This window comes from Barbus barbus (assembly GCF_936440315.1).
Source record: "Barbus barbus genome assembly, chromosome: 3".
NCBI classification, from domain to species: Eukaryota; Metazoa; Chordata; class Actinopteri; order Cypriniformes; family Cyprinidae; genus Barbus; species Barbus barbus.
The window spans coordinates 43,403,789-43,429,974 of NC_136731.1; the positions used below are offsets into that span (position 1 = coordinate 43,403,789).

The 26,186-nt window shown below is 36.7% G+C and overlaps 2 protein-coding genes across 4 annotated transcripts; both read right to left on the bottom strand.

Moving 5' to 3' along the window:
- Nucleotides 1–445: 445 nt before the first annotated feature.
- On the bottom strand, nt 446–19,339 carry LOC306857473 (uncharacterized protein). Of its 3 annotated transcripts, none has more exons than XM_079397447.1 (15): nt 19,154–19,339; nt 17,564–17,836; nt 17,183–17,470; nt 16,826–17,104; nt 16,038–16,076; nt 15,890–15,961; nt 8,880–9,152; nt 8,495–8,782; nt 8,138–8,416; nt 5,839–5,877; nt 5,691–5,762; nt 4,541–4,813; nt 3,462–3,749; nt 3,095–3,379; nt 446–1,499 (listed from the first exon to the last, which is right to left on the bottom strand). In XM_079397447.1, the coding sequence occupies exons 1-15, from the start codon at nt 19,233–19,235 to the stop codon at nt 1,486–1,488; spliced, it is 2,844 nt and encodes a 947-aa protein (XP_079253573.1). In that variant the 5' UTR covers nt 19,236–19,339; the 3' UTR covers nt 446–1,485. The 3 variants fall into 3 exon arrangements, with proteins under 3 accessions (XP_079253573.1, XP_079253574.1, XP_079253575.1); XM_079397448.1 differs by lacking the exon at nt 446–1,499 and adding an exon at nt 2,351–2,966 and having other exon boundaries at nt 19,154–19,304; XM_079397449.1 differs by lacking the exon at nt 446–1,499 and having other exon boundaries at nt 2,975–3,379; nt 19,154–19,304.
- Nucleotides 19,340–19,486: 147 nt separating this feature from the next.
- LOC306845524 (H-2 class I histocompatibility antigen, Q10 alpha chain-like) lies at nt 19,487–23,389 on the bottom strand. Its single transcript, XM_079378387.1, has 6 exons — nt 23,213–23,389; nt 20,898–21,170; nt 20,516–20,803; nt 20,160–20,441; nt 19,989–20,063; nt 19,487–19,913 (listed from the first exon to the last, which is right to left on the bottom strand). The coding sequence occupies exons 1-6, from the start codon at nt 23,292–23,294 to the stop codon at nt 19,822–19,824; spliced, it is 1,092 nt and encodes a 363-aa protein (XP_079234513.1). The 5' UTR covers nt 23,295–23,389; the 3' UTR covers nt 19,487–19,821.
- Nucleotides 23,390–26,186: the final 2,797 nt, after the last annotated feature.

The following is a 26,186-nucleotide window of genomic DNA, read 5'->3' on the forward strand; positions in this document are numbered from 1 at the left end:
GTGAAAATGTTACTCAATTAAAAGTACAAGTATCTGGCCAAAAGCATACTTGAGTAAAAGTTTTTTTTTAAGTTTTTTTTTTAAGACATACAGAAGTTTGGTTAATGGGAGAAACGAAACAAAATGCAATGGCACAGGTCAAACACATATCTAGTGAAGCGATAATTAAAATTCAGCACAGTGGAACACACACACACACACACATATATATATGACTTGTATCTATCAGATGAACACAAACTAAGATCTAAATCATCTAAACTAAATCATCTCTCTTCTTATAAGACAAGTATGGGACATCCAAAAACGACACAAAGTGAATGACAGTAACTCATACAACCCCTGTTAATGAATCAATATTTTAAACTTGACCGCCGTGTTCCCTTTGTGTTGTTCCTGAAGTGGTCCTGTCCCCTTGGACAAACTTAAAACAATAAACTTTTTTGGGTGTCAAAACTATCACTTTTAATAAAAATGTGATGCAGAGGTTAGAAACATATTCTAGACCGAATGCAAGAATGGGTTGAATTAATGAGGAGAGTCATATAATTAAAACATACAACATTAACGTTTTGAAAGCCCACTTTTGTGTGTTGTCTATGTCACTGTCTAAAAGGATAATTCATCTTTTAATTGTTTATTTGAGGCATTTCTATTTGGGCTTTTTCTCAGAAAATATTGCTACATAATAATTTGTGACTAATTATATGAATTAATGAGAAAATCGTGTAATTATTAAGATAAAAAAAATATTAATTGAGAGTCCAAATTCCTCCTCAATGTGTCACATAATGACATTAAAACAACTTATCCATTACCTGCTAAGAACATCACAACATGAATCACAATTAAGTAAACACACAATGTTCATTTAAACACTTTTTTGGAGATTTGTAACATTTAATAAAAAAAAAAATCCCACAAAATTATTATATTTAAATCTTCATCACTGATTTTATTTGCACTCAATCTTGTGCATCCAGCCAAAATATTACACAGCTAATGGCTCTATCAAAACAGAAAGAATAATGAATAAACTTTTTTGGGGGGGAAAACACAACTTTGCTGCCACAACATGCTTCCTCAGATTTGATGGTGAACTTTTGAAGCCAGACATTTACCCGATGAAAGTCATAACTGAAGTAGAACTGTGTGCTTAAAATAAAAATGTAATGTACTTTTTAAGTTGAAATAAAATTGTAAGGAGTAAAAAGTACTGTTTTTTTCTTCAGAAATATTATCAAGTAAAAGTACAAGTAGTCAGTTTAAATTGTTCTTGAATAAAGAAAAAATTCCCCAAAATAATAATTAAGTAAAGTAATCAAGTAAAATTACTCAAGTATTTTACACCTCTGCTTGGAAATGCATGAAATATCAAATACAGTTGCCATTGCTTATTATTTGAGCAATGAGGGACGCTAAAGTGATGTTGCTTCAGCCATTGATGTTTAGACTGGAAGTCACTTTACACAACTAATGGTGCTTTCATATTCGGAAACCTGGAAGCAAGAAAAAAACAACCATGTTGTTTCAACCAATAAGAAAACAGAGCGATGATGTCATCAGTACAGAAGTAGTGAAGCAAGCAATATATAGAGTTTTTGCCAGTCAGTGAAACCCATTGTGCACAGCCTAGAGTGGTTTATTGCTGTTTAAAAAAAAAAAAACTATGATGAATAGTTCAGTGCTGAGTGAATAAGTACGTTGCTTTAAACTCCTTAAATTGCTCAAATGAACATTCTTCTAGAAGTACAACTACAAGCACATTTAATAAACTCAGCATATAATAAGAGATAGTGTCTGTTTAAAATGTCACTCATTCCCTGTAAAAAAAAGAAAAAGAAATCAACATAGTACTGTGTATAAGACTGGTTAGATCTTTGGATTACAGATACTTTTTTCCCTCTATTTATCCATGTAAAGCTGCTTTGAAACAATCTGTATAAAGTGTTATATATAAAAAAGTTCTTCTTAATTTGGTTTTAGTGGGTTTCTGCTTTGAAAACTAAACAGCATGACATTAGACACACCAACAAATACTTTGCGAATACTAATAGTATTAATACTAATGTAAAAGTAAGAATTATCTAAAAGCACTTGGACACAAACATGTTATTCAGCCTACTATAATATTCTCTCAAAACTTCTTTTCAGTTTTATTTATTATTTAGTAACATTCATTAGTGCAATAAGTCATGTGTAGATGTGTAAATATGTGGAGATTAGATGTAACCTGTGCCAAGATTCACGGTCACGGGCTGCGGTTACACCGAAGTCTTAAAGGAGACGTGCCCTTATGGTGTGTTAAAACCAGAGGGTCAAAAACAGAGTAGAACATAGCCATTTATTTCTAAATTATGTGTTTAATGTAAAAATATTACATTATAAGTGCACAATTTATTATAAAAAATTCAATTCATGATCCTTTTAAAATAACTGTGATTTGTTTTGTTATCAAGATGAATATAGAATGACAAAAATGTTTTAAAAGCCTGACTAACACTGTCAGTATATTTACATGCATTACTCCTTGTCAATCCGAATGAATCCAATCCAATTTCAGATTCTGAAAATTCTGTTTATATGAGCCCTTTGCAATCTAATCCACATATTCATTTACATGTGCATTATATTTATTCTGAACAAAATGTCAATGCATGCACAGTGCATCTATGCTGCGTTCAGAAAGCCACTGCATTAATATCAACGGAGCTACAGGACAGGAGTAACATTATTATTTATGATTATTGATTATTTAGGTGCATGTAGCTTGTGTAAAACAAACTAACAAACAAAAAACATGCAATAGACTGGAATCACAAACAACGCAAAAGCATGTTAAAATGATTTAAAGTAGAGCTTAAAAAGCAAGCTGAACTGATTTCCACTGCTTACACTCGCATTAAGGCTTCCAGTGTGAAACAGGTTTAATTCCAATCATCACAGGAGAGTAGCCTATTTTCCATCTATATATATAAAAAAAAATATATATATATATATAGAAAGAGTTTTAAGGATATCACAAGCAAAAACATGCACAGCTTTTTTAGTCCAATATTAAGTGATATTTCTTTCACTACACTGCTTTAATTACCCCAAGTGACGATAATTGTTTCTTTGGGGGCTCTGTGGGACACAAAACAATCATATTCTGCTTTTTCATTCTCCTGGGTCTCCACACTCTTCCTCATCTGGAAGGTCCCATCATGGTTTGGTCTGATTCCTGTGGATTCAATCTCATCATCAGGCAGAGATGTGTGAGATTTCCTAATGGTCATCATCACATCTCTGGGGGAGAATCCAGTGGCCATACAGGTGAGTTTCAGCTTGGATTTGTCTTTGATAGACCTTTTTGCAAACACATGAACTGTTGGAGAAGCTGAAAACACATAAATCAATTTATCAGTCTCATCCTTATAACAGCTGCAGATCATCAAATAAATCCAAAAACATTTACTCACAGCCGTGTCTGAGCTCATATAGTCCATATTCTCTGAATTTGTTGAGCCAGTCCACACACTCTTTCTCCAGGTAGCCTTTGGTGTATTGGTTTAGGATCGGCACATTGTCCCATTTTCTCTTGGTTGGTAGAGCTGCGTCAACTGAGACAACCCACTGAACCTCTTTAATATCAAAAGACAGAAAGTCCTCTCCATCATAGCTGTACTCGCTAATGCCTTTGGAAAACTTCACTTCATCTCCCTGTTGCTCAACTTCACAACCGTGTCTCCACTGAAGAACATGAAGATCTGAAACGAACAGGAAGCAAAATGACCACAAACAAACAATGCATAAAACACTATATAAGAGACAAATAAACAAATACTGGAAGTCGAATCCAAAAAATGACCCCAAAAAATGTCAACTCATTAACAGTTTCAAGCTCCTCACCTCATCTCTACTAATTGTTTTGTAACGCACAGTTTTCTTATTCAACAGTAAACCCGACTTAATAAGCCAAATTGCTCTAAGTTATTTGCATTGGTTGCAAGTTAGTACATCATCTACATACACCTGAATATTTTAGACATTTCAGATAAATCATTATTATGAACTGAAAATGAAACTGGTCCCACGATAGAGCCTTGGAACACCTGTAGCGCGAATCAGGTAAGAAGATTTTGTGCCATCAATACACTCACGTATTGCTTCCTATTTGAGGAATATGACTTTATCCAGTAATGCCTCTTATGGAAAATTAGTTTTAGTTTAGATAAAAGAAACTGATGGTCAACACAGCATCAAATGCCTTCAGCTCCAGTATGTAACGTTTTTTTACAAAACAAGAAGTATAGCCATTATTTAGATGTTTAATTAGAAGCTTAGCTACCCTTTTTCTACAAACTTAGATATTACAACCTTAATTTCTGCAACCTTAGATAATATTGACAATTCTAATAGGACTGTAATTGCTCAAATTTGATTTATCTCCAGATTTATAAATTGGGATCACTGTAGACACTTCCAAGAGAAAGGAGCAACTGCTTGCCTAAAGGATAGACTGAACATATGCAGTTTAATCTGTATGACTGTACTTCACCTGATTCATTGTGTCCCATGCGTTTCATCAGAATGTCGATATTCACATTAAACCACTGTTCTTTGCTCTTTCTGGACTGGGTTCCTCTTTCCCAGTAATCCTCCTGCAGTTTCTCCTTCATCCAGGTCTGTTTGGGAATCTTCTTCTGGTCCTCACTATTGTAATAGTCGATCTGTCTGTCGTCTAGCAGACCCATAGCAGTGAACTGATAGATGCCCGGCAGATCGACAGGTTTGGACAAAGCCGTGTAAATGTAATACAGCGAGTGTTTCTCTGCAATGAAGAGCAATACAATATTGAATAAAAATAACTATTCACTGGTTTAATCAAAGTGAAGGAGAAAACAGGTAATTGTGCAGGTGAAGGTCATTAAACAGTCTCAAAATATTACAGCAACAGAAAGAACCAAATATAATGATTTATGACGATCCCAAAGCAATCCTAATGGGATCAATCAAGACTGCAAAACTAAATTTGAATTCAGTCTAAGAAAAGAATCCTAGTTTATGTAATTCTCCTTAAACTTTTTTATTTGAAAACAGAAGTAATTGGATGACAAGGCTAAAGAAAATCAAAAAGAATACAAAAAGGACACAAAAAAATAAATAAAACGTTCATGCTGGTTTATCTTTATTGGTAATCCAGCTACACTGATCAGCCACAATATTAAAACCACTGACAGCTGAAGTGAATAACTGATTACATCATTACAGTGGCACCCATCAAGAGGTAGGCTATATTAAGCAGTAAGACAGTTCTAGAATTTTATGTGTTGGAAGCAGGAAATCTTCACATGATGATAAGTTCAAGATGTTGCCTTGGCCTAAAATTAACCCAGATTTCAATCCCATTGAGCATCTATGGGACGTGATTGACCAATCTATGGAGGCCCCACCTTTCAACTTGCAGGACTTAAAGGATCTGTTACTAATGTCTTGGTGTCTTGGAAAACCAAAGGACAAGTTGAGAGGTTTTGTGGAGTCAGTGCCTCAATGCACCGGGGGAGCGACATGATATTAAACAGGTGGTTTTAATGTTGTGGATCAAGCCTGGAAACTCAAGACACCCTTGTAAGCTGCCCTGAATGTAAATTAGATTTCTCAGATGTAGAAACAGAAACAAACTGATATTTAATTTAAAATAGAGTTACCATTCTGAATGACTTTCTCCAGAGAGACAGTCACACTGCTATCTGATGTTGCACCAGCTCTCTCTCGTCCTGCTGGAGAAACAGTGAAATATCAAATTGATGTGGTTTGAATCTACTTGAAATTTGCAGGTAAATAATAAAAACATACCAGCAGGTGTTTCAGCATTCAATGATTGAGTAGCTTGTCCTGGAAAACGCAACAAGGATACACAATAATAATCAACTGATGAACTGTCAATCACAAACCGGTTCTCAGAAAGATCTGATGCTGATGCATATTTTAAGTTTTTTAGTAACACCTGCCTGAGCATCGTTAACAACATTCATCCACTTCAACAAACATGTAGACGAGCAGAACGCAAATGGAATAAGGACAGGTTGCAGGTGTCCTATGACATTTTAAGGGCGTCTCTCTCTGTTTTCCAGAAAGCAGCTAAGTCTGCTAAATTTAAATTTCTTTCTGAAATGGTCTCAAAAAATCACCATAGACCAAAAGTTTTATTTTCAACTGTAGACGCTGTTTTACATCCTGATGTGTCTTATCTCCTATGTCGTTTTTTGTTGAGAAGACAACATGGTCAAGACCACAATCACTGGTGACGTCTCATGCTCTTTCTGAAATAACTAGGTGCTCTTCTATTTGGAGCATGTTTGATTTAATTACCCTTCAGACCTGTAAAGGTATTATTGATCAGTTGAAACCTACTTTTCGTCCTTATGATAATATTCCATCACACGGTTTTAAGCAAATTGTTGATACTATAGGGCCTGATCTCCTGTTTTTATAAACATGTGTTTGAGTACTGGTACGGTCTCTGACTGCCTAAAACATGCTGCAGTCACTCCTCTTTTGAAGAAACGAAATCTTGATGTGTCTGATTTAGTTAATTTCAGACCAATTTCTAATCTTCCTTTCATTTCAAAAATTTTAGAAAAGGTTGTATTTACTCAACTGCATTCTTTTCTGGAATCTAATTCATTATATGAGACTTTTCAGTCAGGATTCAGAAAACTTCACAGTACCGAATCTGCTCTTTTGAAAGTTACTAATGAGATTATGCTGGCTACAGATAATGGGAGTGCTGTCGCTCTGGCCCTTTTAGATCTTAGCTCAGCTTTCGAAATGGTTGATCCGTTTTAAATTGGTTTAATTCCTTTTTAACGAATAAGAAGTTTTCTGTATGTATTGGAAAACACACTTCCTCAGCAGCACATCTCTCCTGTGGTGTTCTGCAGGGATCTATTCTTGCTCCAACATTGTTCTCATTATACCTGCTGCCATTGGGCTCCATCTTTTTAAAATATGGAGTATCTTTTCACTTATAGGCTGATGACACCCAATTGTACCTGCCCTTTAAACATAATGATTCAAGATCAATAGAGGTCCTGCTGGTGTGTTTACAGGAAGAAAAATTATGGTTTACTCACAATTTTCTGGCCTTAAATGAGAATAAAACCGAAACAGTACTGTTTGGTCGAAGTGATTTTTATGACTTGGGTGATCTTGACCTTGGCGACTTAACTTCTTATGTCTCTCCATGTGTGAAAAATCTAGGAGTGTTGTTTGATTCAGGTCTCAAGTTTGATAAACAGATTAATTCTGTTAAATCCTGTTTTTACCATTTACGACGTCTCGTAAAAAGTTAAACATTTTCTTTCTCTAAAGAATTTTGAAAGTCATCCATGAATTTATTACTTCACGCCTTGACTACTGCAATTCACTCTAATATGGAACAAACCAATCATCGATTGGACGCCTTCAAATGGTTCAAAATGGTTCAAAATGCTTCAGCCAGGCTGCTGACTGGTGGTCGCAAGTTCAATCGCATTTCTCCCATTTTAACTTCTCTGCACTGCGTACCAGTCAAACAGAGAATAGAATTTAAAACTGTAGTTTGTGTTTTAAAAGCATTACACGACCTAGCTCCAACTTATTTATCTAATCTCTTACGTTGTCATAATCTGTCCAGGACACTTAGATCTAGCAACCTTGGAGTGCTTTCTGTTCGTCGATCAAGGTTAAAACATTGTGGAGGCCATGCTTTTGCGATAGCGGGCCCCAAACTCTGGAATAGCCTCCTGGTATCCATCCGAATGGTGTCATCACTCTCCTCTTTTATATCAAAACTTAAAAGACATTTTCTTAGTCTGGGTTTTTAATGTATTATTCTAATTTAACATTTTATAGATTCTTTTTTATTATTATTTGAGCTTCCTTATCCGTACAGCAACTTTGGTCAACCTTGGGTTGTTTTTAAATGTGCTTTATAAATAAATAATGAAATGAAAATGAAATACACATTTAATCTCAAAGTGTCAGGTCCTAATATTTCATACACACAAGTAAAGATGGAAAACTATCTGCATGTTTGAACTCTGAATGACAACTCAAGGTCATTACGATACTTATGCTTTAACTAATGATTTAATGCTTTCAGTTTACCTACCCAGTTTTATGATAATTGATTTGAAGTTTCTGTGGGACACAAAACAATCATATTCTGCTTCTTCATCCTTGTTGATCTCCACACTCTTCCTCATCTGGTAGGATCCATCATGGTTTGGTCTGATTCCTGTGGATTCAATCTCATCTTCAGGCAGAGATGTGTGAGATTTCCTAATGGTCATCATCACATCTCTGGGGTAGAATCCAGTGGCCATACAGGTGAGTTTCAGCTTGGATTCATCACTGGATTTCCTTGCAAAAACATGAACATCTGGAGGAGCTGAAAACACAACAATCAGTTTATGAATAAGTTCCATCTGCAGCAGTGCATCAAATATATACACATTAATTTACTCACAGCCATTTCTGAGCTCCTCGTCTGCATATTCTGTGAATTTGTTGAGCCAGTCCACACACTCTTTCTCCAGGTAACCTTTGATGTATTGGTTTAGAATCGGCACATTATCCCATTTTCTCTTGGTTGGTAGAGCTACAGCAACTGGGGCGATCCACTGAGACTCTTTATCATCAAACGACAGAAAGTTATCTCCATCATAGCTGTACTCATTAATGCCTTTGGAAAACTTCACTTCATCTCCCTGCTGCTCAACTTCACAACCAGTTCTCCACTGAAGAACATGAAGATCTGAAATGGAGATGGATCAAAATGTTTTAACAATAATGAAAATATAATAATATGGTGATTTTACACATGCAGATTATTTTGTATGACTGTACTTCACCTGATTCATTGTGTCCCATGCGTTTCATCAGAATGTCGATATTCACATTAAACCACTGTTCTTTGCTCTTTCTGGACTGGGTTCCTCTTTCCCAGTAATCCTCCTGCAGTTTCTCCTTCATCCAGGTCTGTTTGGGAATCTTCTTCTGTTCCTCACTATTGTAATAGTCGATCTGTCTGTCGTCTAGCAGACCCATAGCAGTGAACTGATAGATGCCCGGAAGATCGACAGGTTTGGACAAAGCCGTGTAAATGTAATACAGCGAGTGTTTCTCTGCAATGAAGAGCAATAAAATGTGAATTAAACAACTATTCACCAGTGTAAATGTGATCAATCTGAATGAGAAAGCATGTAAAACACTATGTGGGTGAAGCTCATTAAAGATTTCAGCTACAGAAAGAGCCATATAGACTGAATCTGTAATGATAATCACAAAATCCCAAATGCAAAAGCAATCCTAATGGGACCAAACAAGATACTCTACTGGAAAACTTATTGGCTGGATTTCAAGCCAAGAAAAGCATGCTATAAACCCTGTTAATGTAATTGTATTGAAAAATTCGAAAACAGAGGTAATTGAGTGATAAGGTTAAAGGTTACTCCACAACAAAATGAAAATGTTGTCATTAATCACTTACCCCCATATTGTTCCAAACCCGTAAAAGCTTAATTCGTCTTCGGAACAGAATTGAAATATTTTGGATGAAAACCGGGAGGCTTGTGACTGTCCCATTGACTGCCAAGTAATTAACACTGTCAAGGCCCAGAAAAGTATGAAAGACAATCTGCCATTAGTGGTTCAATCTGAATTTTATGAAGCGACGAGAATACTTTTTTTACACAAAGAAAACAAAAATCAGTGTACCCGTGTGGTGCGGCTGACACAGAAACAGCATTTGCTGTTTACGTGCAGTGGATACTCTCCAAAATGGCACTACGGTGACGGGGACTAATTTATGAATAAAGTCGTTATTTTTGTTTTCTTTCTGTACAAAAACTATTCTCGTAGCTTAGTAAAATTACGGTTGAACCCCTGATGTCACATGGATTATTTTACCGATATCCTTGCTGTGTTACTGGACGTTGATCGTGTTAATTGCATTGCTGTCTATGGAAGGGTCAGAGAGCTGTCAGAAAGCATCAAAAATATCTTAAATTGTGTTTCAAAGATGAACTAAGCTTTTACAGTTTTGGAACGACATGGGGGTAAGTGATTAATGGCAAAATTTTCATTTTGGGGTGGAGTAACCCTTTAAAGAAAAATCTGAAATATACAAAACAACAACAAAAAACTTTCATGCTGGTTTAGCTTTACTGATCAGCCACAACATTAAAACCACTGACAGCTGAAGTGAATAACTGATCATATCATTACAGAGGGACCAATCGAGGGGTGGAATGTATTAGGCCATAAGGAAACTGTCAGTTCTTGAATTTCATATGTTGGAAGCAGGAAAAATGGGCACGTGTAAAGATCTGAGTGCATCACTATCTGGCCCTTTGACAAGGGCCAGATAGTGATGGCTGGACGATTGGACCAGAACGTCTTCAAAAGTCTTGTGGGCTGTTCCCAGTTCGCAGTGGTTAGTACCTACCTAGTCTCAGCCTCAGACGTCATGCCCACGAAACGTTGGCTAAACGTCTGATGCATATGGCATATTTTTCTGGAAACACTTCAGGAATGTCAAAATCTGACTGTTTGAATTAAACTGTATTTCTGGGAGACGCGAGTATCGTGTTTATTTTCGGTCTGCCGGGAAACAAAGATGCCATGGTGCCAAAACCCCTCACAAAAGAAGAAAGCCGTCGTGTTTACAAATGTGACGACGAACACTTATCAGGGTCAACTAAACGCTGGATTTTCAAAAGCATGTGAAATATTTAACAGGGGTTAAAGTAAAAAAAAAAAAAATCCTGAGCCTGAACTTTTTTCCGGGGGTTGGGGGGTGGACATATACACGGAGTTATTTGGCGAACAACAAAAAAAGAACATTATTTGAAAATGATTTTCCTTGAAACTAACTAGTAACGTATTGTATCTGCCATTGCCAATAGCCCTTGACAGGCTGAGACTACAGATTATGGTGGGCTATTTGAAACAGCAATACCAAGAAAGGTTACTCTCTACAATATGGTGCAAACACATGTAACATTTAGGATGCTTTTGATATCAAGTTTTGCTGGTTGCTTTGTCCTTGACAGGGTACAAGATGACCTACAATCTAAAACATGAAATTTCCGAAATTGTTTCATTCAAAAGAAATAATGGTAAAATACTAGAAAATTAATATAAAATAGTTAATATACAAAAGACAGTTTACTACAGAAAACTACAGTTCAGTTCAGTTAACAACAACAACAAAAAAACATTAAAATGCTCCAAGAACAGATAACTTAAACAGGGTTCGTACAGATACTGCAAAATTTAATTCCAGAATTTTTCAAGGACTTTTCAAGCACTACTGTTTTGGTTTTCATTGAGTAAAATCAGATCTCACTTTATTGTGATATCCCACAATGTTGTTATTATCTTTCAAATTCTAATAAATAGACTAATAAAACAAACTGGCACAAATAAAGTGCAGCACATGCTAAGAATGCAATGACTTTCAAATTTGAAAGGATACTATGGCAAAGTTATTGCTTTCCTTTTTCAAACTGCTTTTTTTTTTTTTCATGAATATATGATTGACCTGAAGAATGAAAGCTATACCATACACTTGGAAAATGATGAGCTATATCACCACTTAATGCCACTATGGGTGTGACAATTCACTTATCTCACGAGATGAGACAAAATACAGATACTTGTATTAATACTTTAGGAAATTGTCAAATCACAAAAAGTACAAAAATGTAGTTGTATTCTGAAATGTTTTAACTAATCTAGGGCTTAAATAATTATTATTTTGCTAATCAAGCAATCTACTAATTATTTTGACAATTGTGTAATCTGCTATTTATTAGTAATACAGTCAAGTCAAGTCAAGTCAGCTTTATTGTCAATTCTTCCACATGTACAGCACATACATACAGAGAATTGAAATTGCGTTACTCTCAGACCCTTGGTGCATACAGTTAACATTAAACACGTTCAGATACAGATAAATACAGTTTAAACATGTGTACATACAACTATACAAATATACAAATGAGGATATTGTAGAAAAAAATAAGAATTAGATCGATAAAGTGGCATAAGGCGCCTGGCAGATAGAGTGCAAAACCAGTTAAATAAACAACACTGTGTAGATATATTTGTAGTGCAAAAGAGCTTATCAGTCTGAGGACATTGTAGAAAAATAAAAAAAGAGAGATAGATAAAGTGCATAAGGCACATGGCAGAATAGATGGAGTGCAAACCAGTTGAATGTACAAAAACAAAACTGTGCAGATGTTTTGTTTTGTTATGAGTGTAGTGCAAGAAGAGCTTATCAGTCTGTTAAAGTGACAAGTTGAAGTGACTGTTCGGATAGTTTTTGTCAGACTATCCGAAGAGGTAATTTGCAGTCAATGTTGGATGGGTAGTGATCAGCCAGTGCTGCACAAGTGACAGGTGCCGGTCACAGTTTGTTGGTCGGTGGGGGGGGGGGGGTCACAGAGTCAGATTTCCTAGTGTGTTGCTGTGTTAAATGGGGATGAAAGAGGGGAGGGGGGGCAAGGACGGGAGGGAGTTCAGCTTCCTGACAGCCTGATGTATGAAGCTGTCCTTCAGTCTGCTGGTCCTCGCCTGGAGACTCCGCAGTCTCCTCCCTGATGGCAGCAGACTGAAGAAGCTGTGTGTCGGGTGGGTGGGATCGCCTGCAATGCGGAGGGCTCTGGGTCGACAGGCCGGTGCGGAGTCTGGGGATTAGAGGTCTGCATTCCTGCGGCTCTCCCACGGGACTCGACGAGATTTCTTGCGACGCGGGATTAAATTTCCGAATAAAAGGCAGTAGCGGTCGGTAATTCTGGTGAAATTTGAACGAGAGCGGGGGGTCTAACAATATTCTGTTCCTGACTTCCTTTCAGAACAGCATATCTGCGCTTTAGCCTACGCATTCTTATTGAACACCAGTACAGCCTGCACTCAGGACTGTTATGCACGTGCCACACGCAGGGCCGCTGCTTTTTGCATCATGCATTTTGTTTGCGGGGTCTGTATTCAGCTTGTGCATAATAGTCCTCAGAGCAGGCTGTACCGGTGGTAAATAAACGGCCCTCAGACAGAACAGGCAGGTTGTTGATGAGTGACAGAGCTCAATAATGGAACAAAGTGTGGATGCGCTGTCTCTGAAGGATGTTCAACTCGGTTTTGTTTATATTTTGCTTAGCCTATAATTTTAAATGACAGATGTCATATTTAGTTATTTATTTTTCTCTGCGACAGTTTTCCTACTGTGTTAACTGCAAAATGTCAAACGAATTTTGTATTTTGACAAGACGAATGAAAATAAATAGGATACTATTTTTGTACAACCTACATTTTTTTTTCTCTCCGACACTTTTCCTAGGCTACTGTGTTAACTGCAAAATGTTAAATATATTGTATATTGAAAAGACGAATAAAAATAAATAGCTTCAATTTTTGTGCAACCTACATTTTTATTTTTTTGTGACACTTTTTTCCTACTGTTGACAGCAAAATGTTAAAAAAAATTTGTGTCTTGACAAGACAAATAAAATTACAAATAAAATTTTGTGCAGACTACACTTTTATTTGTTAGCCCATTTCTGTCTTAGTAGCGGAAATTTAAATGTGAGACTCTGGAAACCAGACCTACATTTTGCGGGAAAGTTCCGGTCGCAAAGAAAATTAGTCTGAGCGAACAGCGGGTGAAAAAAGAGTCCTCAGCCCACCATCTGTACGGTGCAAGCTCTGCAGATCTGCCAGTCTCCATCGTTGGCGTGGATGGAGAATCCCTGGTAGAGGTCTATGAGACTGTTTTTTTAGTCCCTCTCCCGCAATGTTATATTCCACACCCACCTGCTCCTGCAATATATTCAGAGAGCAGATGGACTGCCAAACGACAGCGGTTGAGGAGGCAGGAGTGGGCGGGCGGGCAGGAATTTTTGAGCCTTCAGGCTAGCAGGGCTGCAATCAGGAACAACAGTTCCAGATCCACATTAAACTCAGCCTCAGCCATGGCGCAGTGGGCGGAGCTCTCGTGGGGGGCATGTTAGACAGCTCTCGCACCTGGTCTGACGTCATATGCAGCTCCGGCTCTGCAGCGATCCTCTGCTCTGTCACTCTGTGCGGTGATGGCTCGTCGGTCGCGGCGGGCTTGGGCTCTCCGTCATTGGTGGGCTCTGGCTTAGGCTCCGTGCAGCGGGGCGATGGTGGGCTGGACTCTGGGTCCAGAGTGGAATTGGCGAGATCATCCTCAGGGCAGATGGTGAACGGAGATCCGTTTCTAGCCAATATCTACTCAACAAAGGCATCGAAATCCTCCCGAGGGCCATCTTCGGACGACGGCGCTCTGCAAGCAGTGTTCAGGCTAGCGTCATAGAACGCACAAAGCGCATCGTCCAGGTAGCTGGTGAAATTAGCTATCTCCAGGAACAGTCTTGTATGGCCCTCGAGAGATCTTTGGAGCAGGAGGAAATCAGGAGTCGAAGGGATCCATGAAAAAAAAAAAAAAACACTGAATGCAACACGGAAACAAAATGGAAGAGAATGAAATTGAGCATTTTTGGGACATGCTGGACCAAAAAAATCTGATCCATGGAGGCCTCACAATTCAACTCAAAGGACGTTTAAGGATCTGCTACTAATATCTCAGTGTCTTTGAAACCAAAGGACAAGTTCAGAGATCTTCTGCAGTCAATGCTATAATGCAGCAGGGGGACCGTCATGCATTTCTGAGATATTTACACTGTTAAAGAGTTGGATTCTTATGCTAAACATGGCCAAAGTTTCAAACAACGATTTGGACATATGATGTAGTAATTCTGTGCCAAATATACTCCTTCTGGATTCATATGTAACGGGTCCCACTCACCTGCTCCGAGTGGGTCTCAAACCCAGATCTCCAGCGTGGGAGGCGGGGGGACTAAAATGGAGGCTAGAGACTGCAGCCACTAGCGTCAGTCGCTAGTGCGTCTCTTGAGATCAGGGGAGTGAGGTTTACCTGCACAGCACCTACTAGCTGGCCTCCGTTACATATAAAAGTTTCTGAAAGGTTTTTTTTGTTTGTTTTTTGAGCATGGCCCTTCATGACGTCATGAAGAGCGGAAGTCCTTGTATGGGTCCTTCTCCCAGAGTGCTCCCATCAACACGCTTCATTCAGGTTACGGAAGTTGTCGGCAGCACTGCACAGGACTGTGTTTTTGGTTGTGAGGGAAAGTTAACGTTGTTCAGCTTTCCAAAGAATCAAGCATTATGGGACCAGTGGATGCAGTTTGTTTTCCAGGGCAGCAACAGAGTTTTGCAAGTGTGTTTGTTTGTTTGTTGCTGTCATTTCAGTGACGAATGCTTTATAAACAAGGTCCAGTTTGACATTGGTTTTGCACATCGTTTGATACTGAAAGATGGAGCGGCCCCAGCGATTAAAGATCCCAGTCATAAATAAGGAACCGCAGGCGGTAAGTAAATCTGCATCAAATTCCTGTGTTTTGTTGGCAATCGGTGCATAGATGCTTGTGACTCGTTAGCTCCACCCGCAGCGTGCCTCCAGGAGCTCGGCTATTTTCAGAGAGAAGCGTAAAGCAGTGTCTGTCTTTTATAAATCTGATCAAACTAAAGGCTCTATGGAGATATGAAGGATGCTATACCACTCTATACTGTAGGTACTCAAGGTTAACATGAGATTTTGTGCAATTTAAGCAGGTTGTTTTAATTTTATGGCTGGTCAGTGTATACATCATATACGTGATGCACACAAGCACAGTGGCACACAACCTTCTGCATGAAAACATGCATGAAATGCACAAAAACATGAAAACACTCTTGTAAGCTGCCCTGAATGTAAATGAGATTTCTCCGATGTAGAAACAGAAACAAACTGATATTTAATTTAAAATAGAGTTACCATTCTGAATGACTTTCTCCAGAGAGCCAGTCACACTGCTATCTGATGTTGCACCAGCTCTCTCTCGTCCTGCTGGAGAAACAGTGAAATGTCAAATTGATGTGGTTTGAATCTACTTGAAATTTGCAGGTAAATAATAAAAACATACCAGCAGGTGTTTCAGCATTCAATGATTGAGTAGCTTGTCCTGGAAAACACAACAATGATACACAATAATAATCAACTGATGAACTGTCAATCACAAACCGGTTCTCAGAAAGCTCTGATGCTGATGCATATTTTAAGTTTTTTAGTAACACCTGCCTGAGCATCGTTAACAACATTCATTCACTTCAACAAAAATGTAGTCGAACAGAACGCAAATGGAATAAGGACAGGTTGCAGGTGTCCTATGACATTTTAAGGAAGTCTCTCTCTGTTTTCCAGAAAGCAGCTAAGTCTGCTAAATTTAAATTTCTTTCTGAAATGGTCTCAAAAAATCACCATAGACCAAAAGTTTTATTTTCAACTGTAGACGCTGTTTTACATCCTGATGTGTCTGATCTCCTATGTCCAAAACTTTGTCGTTTTTTGTTGAGAAGACAACATGGTCAAGACCACAATCATTGGTGACTTCTCATGCTCTTTCTGAAATAACTAGGTGCTCTTCTATTTGGAGCATGTTTGATTTAATTACCCTTCAGACCTGTAAAGATATTATTGATCATCTGAAACCTTGCACTTTGGTCAACCTTGGGTTGTTTTTAAATGTGCTTTATAAATAAATAATGAAATGAAAATGAAATACGCATTTAATCTCAAAGTGTTAGGTCATAATATTTCATACACACGAGTAAAGATGGAAAACTATCTGCATGTTTGAACTCTGAATGACAACTCAAGGTCATTACGATACTTGTGCTTTAACTAATGATTTAATGCTTTCAGTTTACCTACCCAGTTTTATGATAATTGATTTGAAGTTTCTGTGGGACACAAAACAATCATATTGTGCTTCTTCATCCTTGTTGATCTCCACACTCTTCCTCATCTGGTAGGATCCATCATGGTTTGGTCTGATTCCTGTGGATTCAATCTCATCTTCAGGCAGAGATGTGTGAGATTTCCTAATGGTCATCATCACATCTCTGGGGTAGAATCCAGTGGCCATACAGGTGAGTTTCAGCTTGGATTCATCACTGGATTTCCTTGCAAACACGTGAACATCTGGAGGAGCTGAAAACACAGGAATCAGTTTATCAATAAGTTCCATCTGCAGCAGTGTATCAAACATATACACATTAATTTACTCACAGCCGTTTCTGAGCTCCTCGTCTGCATATTCTCTGAATTTGTTGAGCCAGTCCACACACTCTTTCTCCAGGTAACCTTTGGTGTATTGGTTTAGAATCGGCACATTGTCCCATTTTCTCTTGGTTGGTAGAGCTGCAGCAACTGGGGCGATCCACTGAGACTCTTTATCATCAAACGACAGAAAGTTATCTCCATCATAGCTGTACTCATTAATGCCTTTGGAAAACTTCACTTCATCTCCCTGCTGCTCAACTTCACAACCAGTTCTCCACTGAAGAACATGAAGATCTGAAATGGAGATGGATCAAAATGTTTTAACAATAATGAAAATATAATAATATGGTGATTTTACACATGCAGATTATTTTGACTGTACTTCACCTGATTCATTGTGTCCCATGCGTTTCATCAGAATGTCGATATTCACATTAAACCACTGTTCTTTGCTCTTTCTGGACTGGGTTCCTCTTTCCCAGTAATCCTCCTGCAGTTTCTCCTTCATCCAGGTCTGTTTGGGAATCTTCTTCTGGTCCTCACTATTGTAATAGTCGATCTGTCTGTCGTCTAGCAGACCCATAGCAGTGAACTGATAGATGCCCGGCAGATCGACAGGTTTGGACAAAGCCGTGTAAATGTAATACAGCGAGTGTTTCTCTGCAATGAAGAGCAATACAATAAACAACTATACACAGTTTTGTGATGAAATTGAATGAAAAAGCAGGTAAACAGTCATAATATATACACCTGTAATGCTTGGAGAGACATTTTAGCCAACATTCCAAATATGAACACAATACTAAAAACAAACAAGTAAAAATCTTCCTTATAAGAGTTCAATGCAACTAACGACCATACTTGGGTCATTCTTCAATTGGGGTGGAAAATGAGAGGCAGAATTTGTAAAAAGGCTTGTTTGTTTTTTTCTAATAAAGTATATTTCTGCATTTAAAATTAGTTTAATATGCTATATCCATTCAAATGAAAGCTTAAGAATATTTTAATTTTTTAATAATTTCAATCAAACACTGGAGACACAGCCATGTCTTTGTCATTTTGAAGTAACACCACAGACTTTATATTGCAAGTTACTACACAGGCTCTGTGGTGTTACCAGAAAAGACTGTAAAATCGACCTAAATCCAGACTTTTCTAAAATGGAGGCTGCCATCATGATGATTTCAAGATCAGGGGACATTTTTGAAATAGTGTTTAATGGAAAAAGTGGAAAAACTATGTAATTATTCAAATTTTGATTAAAATATGTCAAATCTGCAAGTTATCAACATAACACCACAGACACTAATAAAGTGTGACACAAAAATAAAACAAAATATGTATTTTTTAATAAAATTGTACATGTTAAATCAAATCTTTATTCACAATATAACCACTTTGTGTTAAAAATGTTATATTGTTGCAATTCCATGCCATGATACCTCTCTAAATGTAAGGTGGGAACATCCATATTTTGTAACTAATGCAATCTCTAAAACTCAATTAAATATGTATTAAAAAAAATAATAATAATTAACTATTAACAGTGCACAAGTTGTGTTTACCCTACAGAATACAAACATTTTATAATTTATTGGTATTTAAAGTTTATTTCAACTGTTGTAAAATAGAGGGACACCACTTGCCACCACAAATGAAGAATAACCCAGTTAGCCAGCAATGCTTTTGGGAAACGCATTCTTTTGATGAATTTCCATTTTTCAGTTTATTTTGTCCAAATGCATCTGCTTATCCAGTAGGATCTAAGTCTTTGGTGATTTGATGCCTCTAAAGTCTTGTTTAGATGGTAGTTAAAGAGTTTTTAGTTGACAAAACTCGTATTACTTTTATATTTCGTATGATTTTCGCATGCATTTATCACATTTCATTTCTGTCGCCATAAATGTTTTAAATCACGACGCGTACTCGTTACTTTCACTTTCGTTCTCTGATAAACGCAGATGCTTTTAACCATACCTGCTTGAAGTGAAGGCAAAGTCCCGTAAAGAAGAAACACACTAAACAGAGCAAAGATCTTCGTTGTGACGCTAGTTTGCATGTTGAACGATGTGAATTTGACTGATTTTATTTCGCTGAACGCATTCCAGCAGAATAGCAGCTGCAGAAAATAGCGGATGACGTTTTAACCAATCAGAAAATAATACGATGACGTCATCATTGAAATTTGATCTGCGTCTGGGCAGAAAGTGGTGAAGCAACACAAAAGCGGTTTATTATCAAACAGTTCAGTGTTCATAAGGACATTAATCAATGATATATTTACAATGAACTATTCTTCCACAAAGATATAGTTTGTTAGATGATGGTTTTATTTGCTGTTCTCAAAATGTTTACAAATATAGTAATTCAAAAATTTAAATAATTAAAGAGTATAGCAGACATTAGTTATTCAATTTGATCATATTCTGACAGTGGGAAGAAATAATAATACTCAGTTTGTCTTACAAAGGTAAACGCCCTTAGTGAAACCATGTATAGGCCAAAATGAAATTAGTGAGATTAGTTATAGTCTGTTTAATCAATATTAATATAGTCAGTCTAAATTGATTATAATGTATTAGAAAATAAATGAACAATCTGCTGATGATGCTGTAAGGTGTCTTTGAGTCCATTGAGGAAGTGCTTCAAAATATCCAGATGAAATGAAATATGAGAGAGAGAGAAAATATGAAGACGGCCGCTCTGCTGTCTGGTGCTTCGCCAGCATTCTCTCGTCCTGTTGGAGAAACAATGAAGAGTTAAAACTCAAATCTGAGATTTGCCTGGTAACAAAGCAATAGATGAAACATACCAGCAGAGTCTTTCTCAAGCATGGGTACTTCAGGATAAGCGACAGTGACTGATTCACTAGTTTCCTCCTGTTGTCCTGGAAAACCACATTAATAATGTTTGAATTCTGGTTAATATCTGAAAAGCTTTATGATGCATATCATAATTGAATTAATGCTTTCAGGTGGCCTACCCCATTTGATGATAATTGGTTCTTTCATGCTCTTGTGGGTCACAAAACAATCATATTGTGCTTCTTCATCCTTGTTGATCTCCACACTCTTCCTCATCTGGTAGGATCCATCATGGTTTGGTCTGATTCCTGTGGATTCAATCTCATCTTCAGGCAGAGATGTGTGAGATTTCCTAATGGTCATCATCACATCTCTGGGGTAGAATCCAGTGGCCATACAGGTGAGTTTCAGCTTGGATTCATCACTGGATTTCCTTGCAAAAACATGAACATCTGGAGGAGCTGAAAACACAGGAATCAGTTTATCAATTAGTTCCATCTGCAGCAGTGCATCAAATATAAATTAATTTACTCACAGCCATTTCTGATCTCCTCGTCTGCATATTCTCTGAATTTGTTGAGCCAGTCCACACACTCTTTCTCCAGGTAACCTTTGATGTATTGGTTTAGAATCGGCACATTGTCCCATTTTCTCTTGGTTGGTAGAGCTTCTACAACTGGGGCGATCCACTGAGACTCTTTATCATCAAACGACAGAAAGTTATCTCCATCATAGCTGTACTCATTAATGCCTTTGGAAAACTTCACTTCATCTCCCTGCTGCTCAACTTCACAACCAGTTCTCCACTGAAGAACATGAAGATCTGAAATGGAGATGGATCAAAATGTTTTTAAAAATAATGAAAATATAATAATATGGTGATTTTACACATGCAGATTATTTTGACTGTACTTCACCTGATTCATTGTGTCTCATGCGTTTCATCAGAATGTCGATATTCACATTAAACCACTGTTCTTTGCTCTTTCTGGACTGGGTTCCTCTTTCCCAGTAATCCTCCTGCAGTTTCTCCTTCATCCAGGTCTGTTTGGGAATCTTCTTCTGGTCCTCACTATTGTAATAGTCGATCTGTCTGTCGTCTAGCAGACCCATAGCAGTGAACTGATAGATGCCCGGCAGATCGACAGGTTTGGACAAAGCCGTGTAAATGTAATACAGCGAGTGTTTCTCTGCAATGAAGAGCAATAAAATATGTAAAACTATTCACTGGTTTAAAGGTGAGTAAAGTGAAGGAGAAAGCAGTGACAGTTTTTCTACATCTGATTCAATTTCCCAAACCAGTGTTCTGATCAAAAACCTTTTTTTTTTTTTTTTTTTTTTGTCTGACCTTTAAAAGACCTGTTTTCTCATACGCTCCAATTGTGTGTATGTTCTGTGCATGGAATGACCATACAGGAAGCTGACCTACAGTTTACAGGGTAAAACATGGTACAAATTAAATTTTTGTTAAAAATCTAATAACATGAAACATTTTTCATACTTGGTTTATAATTTATGTCAGTGTCACTAAAACTATTATAACTTTTCTGAACAAATTTAACATTTGTTTTAGAGAAAATAAATTACACAGTCCTTAATAGGGGTATTTCCCCCCACCCCCCCCCCCCCCCCCCCCCCCCCGCTCTACCCTACAGTGTAATGACAGTAGCCTACATTGTAGCAGTAGGCCTACTTTAGATGAGAGAACTAATGTTCTTCAGATGTTCTCTAACCTCTTTGCTCCGATATCATTACATTACCCCTCTGTATGCCAGCAGGGTGAAATCAGCTAAAATGGGCTATCAGGTAAAATGGGACAAATAAGGTTGTAGCATCATATCTCTTTAATTTTTTACAGAAAATCACAATAACTGATTTTGCATTGTTGCTACATGTAAAAATCATTTTTATTGGTCTGAGTTTTTTAACGTGCCTGAGTTGTTTGTCAGAGAAATTGTAAGGTAATTGAGCCTGACATAGAAAATTTCATTCATCAGTAAAAAGGGTACTAAAGCAATTATAAGTAAGCTTACCAACAATGCAAAGGTTTATGAACAATGTTTTGACATGCTCTTTCAAATAATAATTAAAAAAAAAGTTTAATTTATAAAAGAAACTTTGATTTTTGTGAAAAAGGTCATTTTAGGTAGAAATGGGCCACAATTTTCAGCTAAATGGGCTGCATACACACACACAGAGAAATTGAGGGTGAAAATAGGTTTATAGGCTCACTGTAGATATGTATCCATACAAAATCTTAACAGTCTTTTAAAAAAAATACAAGCATACACATGCACACAAAAGACACCAATGCACAGAAACACACATCTATACAACGTGATCAGTTCATTTTTAATTGCATCGTTTAATTAAATATTCATTAAATTTTCTATTTTATAAAATACATGTATGGTGACAATAGTGTCAATTTATTGTTAAAAATAAAATGATTTAAGCTGAAATTACCTGGGTTGTTCTCTTTTTATATTGGCCCATTTTAACTGAACAGCTGGCCCATTTTACCTGAATATTGTGCCGTGGTTCAAGAAGGTACCTGCTCATACTCTCATAACTTTAAAACTTTTATACTTTTTCACATTTAAAAAATATAAATATATTTAAGAGACCCATGCTAATTTATAACAATGTCATTAGATCTCATGCATAGCTTATTTGATGGTACTATAAGTAATTTACCAAACCGTGGCCCATTTTAGCTGACTTCACCCTAATCATCCAGCACACCCATGGAAGATGCAAGATGGAAGATCTTGTTTTTATTTGTTTAATTAATAACCTAAGAACATGGACCATCATATGGAGGATTAAATAAGATTGAATTCATATTTACTAGATTTCTCTACATTTCCTTCTTTTTTTCAGGACATGTCCTCTTTTTGGACATAAAACAAATAAATAAATCGTCAATCCGTCTTTTGCTTTCTACAGTTGGCATTCATTGTGTGCGTTTTTGTATTACCCTGCGCCGGCTCCCGCACAAAACACTCAAAACATCTGCAATCTTATAACTGGAAGTTTAGTATATGTTAGAAAAGAAAAAAGGCTGGAACTATCTATAGCCTATTATACTTTTTTTTTTTTTTTTGCATACGAAGTTAGCATGCATTTGTTCTCAAACTGAATTACTTCCGTTATTGCATTGCAATGCATTTTTTTTTTAAATCTCGTTACTTTCAGTTGCGTTATTCTGCAGAAACTTGAAATCATTTACCTGCTTGAAGTAGAGGCGGAGCGCCATAAAGAAGAAACACACAAAGCAGAGCAAAGATCTTCGTCGCCACTCTCGTTCCCATGACTGAAAGCCTTTAAATGAGTAAATATGACTAATTACTACTTTTTAAATCCTTGCTCTCAAAAAAACGCTCTCAGCAACAGAAACTACAGTCACAGAAAATGCGGATGTTTTAACCAATCAGAAAACAGAAGTGGAGAGACTTAACCTACATAAAGTGTTTCAGTCTGTCAGTGTTCAGTGAATAAATGATCATATATTTATGCATTAAACAATTCTTTCACAAAGTTATAGTAAGTTAGATGTTGACAACAATATGCCTAACAGTTCAATGTTCAATTAATAATTTTAAAAAGTTAATATAAAACAAATAAATAAATATGAATTCTTCTGCCAAGTAGGTTTCTTGGTTGGCTCATTTTATATTTGAATTTATTAAGGGAAAGCCCCTTGAGATGCTACATCTCATTTTCAAGGGGGACCCAATAGCACACACAAAAAAACAATACAAAACAACACACAAATAATGCACCAAAAAAAAAAAAAATATATATATATATATATGTTATTTGTTCTCTAAATGTTTCCGGCTGCTGTAGGTAGTGTGTATTCAGCAATCAAGTGCAAAACTCTTTCAGGAACAAGCAATTCGTAAACACTTGTTTATTCACAGAGTTAATCATTTGAGGTCATTTAACCGCACTGAAAAACAATTATGCTATTTTTTTTAAATGTAAGTGGTTAATTAATTTTAGCAATTTTGCTACATTAAAAAAAAAAACATTAGTCAACTAAATGTATTTAAATGTAGCTAAAATAAATGGATTGCAACCACTAACCTTAAAAAAAAATTTCAATTCAATTTTTTTTTTTTACAGCTAAAGGTCACATAAAATGATATTCAAACTCACAGACACTTCTAATATTAAAGCACAGTCAGCACCTGAGATCTGTCATAGTCTGCATGCTGTCCTTCTAGCCTTGATGTTGCAGAAATACTGACAGACATCCGCTGATACCATAAATTCATTTGATCCAATTACAATGTTCATTTTGTAATTATATAAATGAAGTCAGTGTAAAAGAACAAAATTCATCAACAAATGTATATACAGAAACAGTATGTCACAGATTAAGACATTCAAGAGTACATTAGGCAATATTTTATAGAGTACATGTGCGATCATTTCCCAAGTAGGCTCTGGTTTATTTTTATTGCCATAATATTAGAAATGCTGTAAGTGTGTCCAGTCTGGCTCTTTAGAGGTAGAATAATAGTAAGATTGGAAAACCCCGATAAACCAGCTTCATGGTACAGGGCCCAGCTCTATTCATATAAACATATTTTACTTTGAGCACTTGGTATAAAAACATCAATGGCTCGAGCAAAGTGCTTCTGTCTTATTAATGCTGCACTGTTTCCATTTGCCCTGAATGTTTCTTACTGCACTTTTTCCTGTAGTGTTGTTACATGTGTAAACACCTTACGTAAGTACGTAATACATATACTGTAAACATATACTATATATTATTCTTTGTCTATATGCAGCACCGTGGTCCTGTGAGGCTCATGTCGTTCCTTTGTATGTCTCTACATGTAGCAAAATAACAATTAAACTTACTTGAATAAAACAAAAAGATTACATGAACCATGAGGCCGAAACGGAGAGAATATAATTCAACCATTTACAAGCCAACTCCCCAAAATATAATGTTTGTCAGGATTATTAGTGTTGACAATGACAATTACCACCAATCTTTCATTACAAATCCTCCTCTAACTTTGGATCAGATTTGACCTCTTGTGTTTGAAGTGGTGATTTTGTTTCTGTAGACCACTGGAGTCCTAATACTGAAACACAGACATAAAGAGTCACTGAATTATTTATTGGACGCAGTAAAGTAAATTATATTTAACTTGTGCTGCACTATAGCCTGTGGAGAAACAGAAGTGTGTCAAAACTCACTGATTTTCAATATACTTACCACATTTTGAAGATCCACAGATCAGCGGTTGTCATCTGTCCTGTTGGAGAAACAGTGAAATGTGCATCTATAGTGCTTTGGCATAAATCCACTCCAAAACTGCCTGATAAATGGTTAAATCAATTGCTTAAGATAGCATCTGTTTAGCTAGGATTCTTCAGAATTAGCTGCAGTTGCATTCAATTCAGTGGCTTGTCCTAAACCACAATAATATCACAATAATAACCACAATAATATCAAGCACAAAGGCAGTGCAGTGCTATTCTCAGAAATTATATTCAATATTTAATACAGCTGAATTAATATCTAAATAGGAGTCATGTTCAGAGTCAGATGAGCTAGTGTCTGATTAACTCTGGATCATTGGATAAAAAAAACAAATCAACATAATCTACATTATGCATAATACTGATTAGATATTGTGATTATATATCCCTTTTTTTCTGAGAAACTCCAGCATTCTCTTGAGCTACTATATTCAAAAAGAGCGTTTTCATTTCAAATCACTCTCCATCCACACTTAAGTGTTTTACAGAAGAAATGTACTTCGCAAAATTTAAAACTCAATCAGTTGATACCGAGGAACCAGACAAAATAGAGTTCTTGTGCTGTTCTTCAGTCATTTTAATAGCAAAATATCCCACCATTCACTGGTGCATCCCAGTCATGCCCAAAATCAATATTCAGTCTAAAAGGAAACTGTCATGTTTTGCAGCAGGATATGAGATATCAAGTTTCAACACACTTGCCTGACGTTTCTAGTGATCCTGAAGACACTGAGGTGTGTTTAATTGGGGTTTGTCTAAGGCTGGGTAATACTGCCAAAAAATGATCACAATAAAATTGTTTGTATCAGTCAAAACTGCATGATAATGATCACGATAACTGTCAAATCCTAATTTCTTTCAAGTTTAAAGGTAGATTTCTTCTCCTGAATGAAAATTAATTGTGGTTTTAAATTAATATT